Genomic DNA, 6,000 nt, shown 5'->3' with positions numbered 1-6,000 from the left:
TTAGTCGCCTCTTACGACAAGCAGTTGCTCTTTATGGCAAGCATGGTTGCTGAAGGACTATTCTACCCTGTACCTTCAAGGGTCTTGTACCCATGAGGGGATTCGAACTGGGCCTTCAGCATGATGAATGCTGTTACCACTGGGCTACCCCACTGCCCCATTAGATCATGAAGATGATAAATGCACAGTAAACACAAACAAAGTGCACTGATTTGTATATGGATTTAATACAAAGCATAACTCTCACTGCTGGCGGTACAATAAAGGTCAACTCAAAACCCTTGGATATCATTTGATTCTTGCATAACATTGCACTCAGCAATGTTTCATCTATATGATGTTGTCTGCAAATATTCAAATCCGGACCACACAAGCCAGCAATCCCAATTATACTCATCACCATTACTGAAGGGTCACCCAAACACGTAGAATATCAAACAATAATGTATACTTATAATATAATATTATATAATATGAGTGCAATGTTTCAGTGTAGGTCCTAACACAGTCATGAAGCAAGTTATCATCGTTACTTTATAAGGATGAGTAAAATAGGATTTACAGTTTAAGAACACGTTTATTACCAGGTCATAACCACAGGACATTGTTTTGTTTAAAAAAAAAATGAACAACTATTAACACGATAAAAGTGCCAAACTGGAATGAAATACCCAGTCACACCAGAACACAAGCGGTTTATCCAAAGCTGTGCCATACAATATAAGTAAAAGCAGGTATATACGGGTTCATTCCAGATATAACTGAACTGTGCTTGTTTGATATCTTTGTATACGTGGCCCCTCAATCCTGTTGTGTTTAGATCTGTTACACCATCATGCTGATATTAGATCACATTGTTCTGAATATGCAACGTTTTTAAGTCTCCTCAAACCTGAAAACTTTCCTGGAATCATATGACACTGTGTCACATCCTGATTAAACATGACCCTGTTTATACCCAGCCAATGAGATCAGCAATACTGAGTTGAGTTATTGATATGGCAAGAGCAGTTAATTTTGTATATTTATACATGAACTTGGAAACTTAAACATGAGACATTATCCACATGTCAGAATAATAATATGAATACTGTCTCTGGCCATCCACCGAGGTAATATAGTTCTATATAGGCAGGTAAACACAGTGAGATGCTGCAATCACCAATATTCCTTCTGTATAATTCCAGCTTGTGAAAAGACAATTCCTGGCCAGAGATTGAAAGCATGAGCCACAACTGTTACCACTGACAATGTACAATCAGTCATGCCACAGACAGACCACCCCAAATCCATTTAAGTTCGATCAAAAGAATGAAGCAGTGACAGAGGACCTACAATATTTGCCCCAATAAATGCTCTCAGTGTTTAGGAAATAGCCAAATGAGTTGCTTATTACAATTTTGTTGGGCAGTAGTGAATAAACTTTAATTCAAATACAAATGTAGTCAATAACAAATATATACCCTTTCCACAGTCATGACTTTTGTGAATAATTTGCAACAGTACAGTGACTACTTAGATGCTGGTTAAGAAGCTGGTTAGTGCAAATGTAAAACAGCATAGGTATTGTATTCTGCTTATTCCCACAAAATTAGCTTCAAGATATGTCCCTGTCAATATCAGTCTGAATCTAGTTACGTGACTTTCAGCAACAAGCCAATAGCATCCCATCTGGGACAAGAGGACTGGGCTTCACATACTGTTCCCATGTTTGGAATTGAATCCAGGACTCAGAAAATTGGGCACACGCTTTAACCACTAGGCCACCAAACAGCAACCTATTGTAATGATACCAGTCAAAAGTTAGTGTTACATATGGGATAAAATCCACTTAAAAATTCCTGAAAATACATCAGCTCAAACATTTTGAGATGATTTGATTTGGTATTTTGTTTATTAATCTTTTGCTGACACTGGTTGAAAGGAAATAAATGCAATAACATGGTATTATTTTGAGCTTGTATCAATATCATGCAAAACAATGATCTCATACATGCACACAAACATGCTCATCATAAAAATATATCTATTGCTATATTATAGCAACATAGCATGATATTTTCATTTAGTTATTTTCAGTAAGTCTTCAGAAAATCAAAACAAAACCATGATTACACGATGCCATTTAGAAAGTGGTCAAATCTAGTGCCTGACTCTGAGGGTGCGGGTTCAAATCCCGGATGGGACTCAACCGGAAAAAAAGTACTAGAATTTGTACTTTACTAAGAAAGTGAAATCCCAAATATGACATATGTTGCAAAATAAAACCATGACTTCTAATAAATATCTTCAAACATCAAACAAATCCCAGTAACAAAACACAAAAATAATTATAAAAGTATTAAAATGATTTCAAAGTAAACTAAGATTGAGAAAGAATTTAAAGGATACTGTATAATAATTCCTGACACCGTTCCTCCATATTGCCTTACAAACAATATCACATGGACAGTCTGTGGAACACTCTTCTCGACTAGTTGGAGTGAAGATCACATAGTTGCCATGGAGACAGTTACAGGTGCCATCCCCCTCCTAGTCTGCACGGAGTCAACACCACCCACTCTTACCTGTAGGCTTGTTACGAACAGGTACAGTAACAGAGGTTACTGTCTAGCTGTAGACTTGTCAGGTCCTAGCACTGTCCTATATCTCATTACAACAATGAAATGCACTTCCCTGGAGATGGCAAAAAGTGTAGACGTGACTGTTACTCTTACCCCACTATCAGAAGATACACTTATCTCCCAAGGACCTCAGTAGTATTGAAGCATAAAGCAGTAATGAGTATTATTGAAGTATACATCAGTACTGACGTAATGAGTAGTACTGACAACAGAAACATAGTGGTGACCATCTCATTGATGTGAAGTAACGTAAGCCCTGACATCATCTCGACAGGCCATTCTACAAGATCCTGTGAGAAAGCAGGTATTAGGTTCCTGGAGGTGGCCGCAGCTGGGACGTATGGTACAGGCTGTGGATGGGGTGTAGAGGGAGGGGGACATTATAGTGATGCCTTCCACTCCTGGAGGATCTTGGCTGCCTTCTCCAGAGTGCTGTCCTCCTGAAACACACAGTCAAGCCCCAATGTCAGACCACAATCACTGGCAAGCCTTACAAACAGTCCACCATCACCGTCATGCCTCACAGTCAATTCACCATTACTGTCATGCCTCACAGTCAGCCCACCATTACTGCTAGGCCGCAGTCAGTCCACCATCACTGTCATGCCTCACAGTCAGTCCACCATCACTGCTCGGCCACAGTCAGTCCACCATCACCGTCATGCCTCACAGTCAGTCCATAATCACTGTCATGCCTCACAGACAGTTCACCATCACCGTCATGCCTCACAGTCAGTCCACCATCACTGCTAGGCCACAGTCAGTCCACCATTACCATCATGCCACAGTCAGTCCACCATCACTGCTAGGCCACAGTCAGTCCACCTTCACTGCCAGGCCACAGTCAGTCCACCACTACTGTCATGCCTCACAGTTAGTCCACCATCACTGCTAGGCCACAGTCAGTCCACCTTCACTGCCAGGCCACAGTCAGTCCACCACTACTGTCATGCCTCACAGTTAGTCCACCATCACTGCTAGGCCACAGTCAGTCCACCATTACCATCATGCCACAGTCAGTCCACCATCACTGCCAGGCCACAGTCAGTCCACCTTCACTGCCAGGCCACAGTCAGTCCACCATCACTGTCATGCCTCACAGTTAGTCCACCATCACTGCTAGGCCACAGTCAGTCCACCATCACTGTCATGCCTCACAGACAGTCCACCATCACTGCTAGGTCACAGTCAGTCCAACATCACGTCAAGCCTCACAGTCAGTCCATAATCACTGATCATGCCACAGTTAGTCCACCATCACTGCTAGGCCACGGTCAGTCCACCATTACTGTCATGCCTCACAGTTAGTCTACCATCACCGTCATGCCTCACAGTCAGTCCACCATCACTGTCATGCCTCACAGTCAGTCCACCATCACTGCTAGGCCACAGTCAGTCCACCATCACTGTCATGCCTCACAGTCAGTCCACCATCACTGTCATGCCTCACAATCAGTCCACCATCACTGCCAGGCCACAGTCAGTCCACCATCACTGTCATGCCTTACAGTCAGTCCACCATCACTGCTAGGCCACAGTCAGTCCGCTATCACTGCCAGGCCACAGTCAGTCCACCACTACTGTCATGCCTCACAGTTAGTCCACCATCACTGCCATGCCTCACAGACAGTCCATCATCACTGTCATGCCTCACAGTCACTAAACCATCACTGTCAAGCCTCACAATCAGTCCACCATCACTGTCATGCCTCACAGACAGTCCATCATCACTGTCATGCCTCACAGTCACTAAACCATCACTGTCAAGCCTCACAATCAGTCCACCATCACTGTAATGCCTCACAGACAGTCCACCATCACTGTCTGGATACAGTCAGTCCACTATCACTGTCATGCCTCACAGACAGTCCACCATCACTGTCACACAAATGAACTATGTACAATGTTAATCTTGTAACGTTGTACAATCTGTTTAGCTCTAAAGCAGATTGATGAAATGTAATCTTGAAAACTAATAAACACAAAATGCTCAAAGAAACACTTATCAGAATGAAAACATCAGACCAAATGATTTTGAAGCATTAATGTTCTAAAAATTAAAAAGTTGTTTAACAAACTACCATTAGAATGTTTGACACTTTCCACTTTTAGTTACAAGGAAGGAGTTCAAAGGAAAGGAAAGCCAGGTGTTTGAGAAGCATGCGCATAAATGCCGATAAAGTCCTTGCTTCATTAATATGCGCTGTGCTGTATCATTTCTTGCACACCTGGCTGTCCTTTTCTCTGCACTCTTCTTTCGTAACAAATGGTGAACTGTGTCAATGTTTTAGTGATAGTTTGTTTAACAATTTTTTATTCTTAAGGCCCTCTTTCTGCAAAAATCTCACAGACTTTGTCTGTTACTTTGATTATGATCAGCATTTCACTGAGTATTCTAAGTTTAGTAGTTTTCGAGTTGCTGCAATTCATCTGCACACTTTTGAGCAAACGGACTGTACATACTGGTAAAGAGCCACACACCTTAATGAAGCAGAACCGGATATAGTTCTCAGCCATGAATTTGTGCTCTTTACTATAGAATGCGGAAGGTGGAATGGCTGCCAATTTCTGGGAACAAAAAGGTCAAATGTCAAAATGAACAAGAATGAAAACACTAGTTCAAGCATAACCGACTGCACATATGCAAATTTTTAAAAGCTGCAGTGGTCGTCTTTAGTTAAATAACTGTCACTTGACAGACAGTATTAATCTTACTACTAGTGTGAGTCAAGCAAACAAATACATATATATAGTTATTCCTGTCATTGTTAAAAGAACACTTCACTGCTAAAGTACTTCAACAAACATCACTGGAATACAATCACCTTCTCCCGTGTCATCCATCGTACAAACTGGAAATCTTTCGGGTCCCCGCTGCCATCATCTGGAACAGCTGTAAAACAGAGTGAGTGAGTGAGTTATAAGGCAGTTTCATACCACCTTAAAGTGTCTTCTGTCTCTATATACTGACATTTTATCCCAGCCGTACATTGTTCCTGCATCAACATCCGACTCAGACGGCCACTACTCACAGAACTTGGAGACGTCTGTCATGATGAAGTATCCCCCCTCAGGTACGATAGGTGTCATGCCCAGATCCTTCAGTGTCTTCACCAGCATGTCCCGCTTCGGCAACAACTCTGCTGGCAGTGCCCGGAAGTAACAGTCAGGTGACTCCAGACGAGATAACTCCTTTTCAAACGCGATCGCAACAGCTTCCTTGGTGCATGAAAAAGAATATTTGGCATTTACAGTCAACCACCATTGTCTCGATATTTATGGGACTAAGAAAAAAATATTGAAATATCCGAACTTCAAGACATACGACCAGGGATTATCATCACATATCACTATAATCCATTATTTTAGTAGTGTT

At 41.8% G+C, this 6,000-nt stretch overlaps 1 protein-coding gene across 1 annotated transcript in view; it reads right to left on the bottom strand.

The window, feature by feature from the left end:
* Positions 1-207: 207 nt before the first annotated feature.
* Positions 208-6,000, bottom strand: part of LOC137273215 (kynurenine aminotransferase-like) — a 53,498-nt gene continuing 47,705 nt past the window's right edge. The window contains exons 11-14 of the mRNA XM_067805718.1: positions 5,657-5,843; positions 5,450-5,517; positions 5,106-5,192; positions 208-3,064 (exon numbers count right to left, since the gene is read on the bottom strand). Of these exons, the coding sequence (XP_067661819.1) occupies positions 3,005-3,064; positions 5,106-5,192; positions 5,450-5,517; positions 5,657-5,843 (402 nt within the window). The 3' untranslated portion in view covers positions 208-3,004. The remainder of the gene's footprint in view (positions 3,065-5,105; positions 5,193-5,449; positions 5,518-5,656; positions 5,844-6,000) is intronic.

Source organism: Haliotis asinina, chromosome 2, assembly GCF_037392515.1.
Source record: "Haliotis asinina isolate JCU_RB_2024 chromosome 2, JCU_Hal_asi_v2, whole genome shotgun sequence".
NCBI classification, from domain to species: Eukaryota; Metazoa; Mollusca; class Gastropoda; order Lepetellida; family Haliotidae; genus Haliotis; species Haliotis asinina.
Note: the sequence above shows the minus strand (reverse complement) of the source record. Positions and strands in the feature narration are given on the sequence as shown.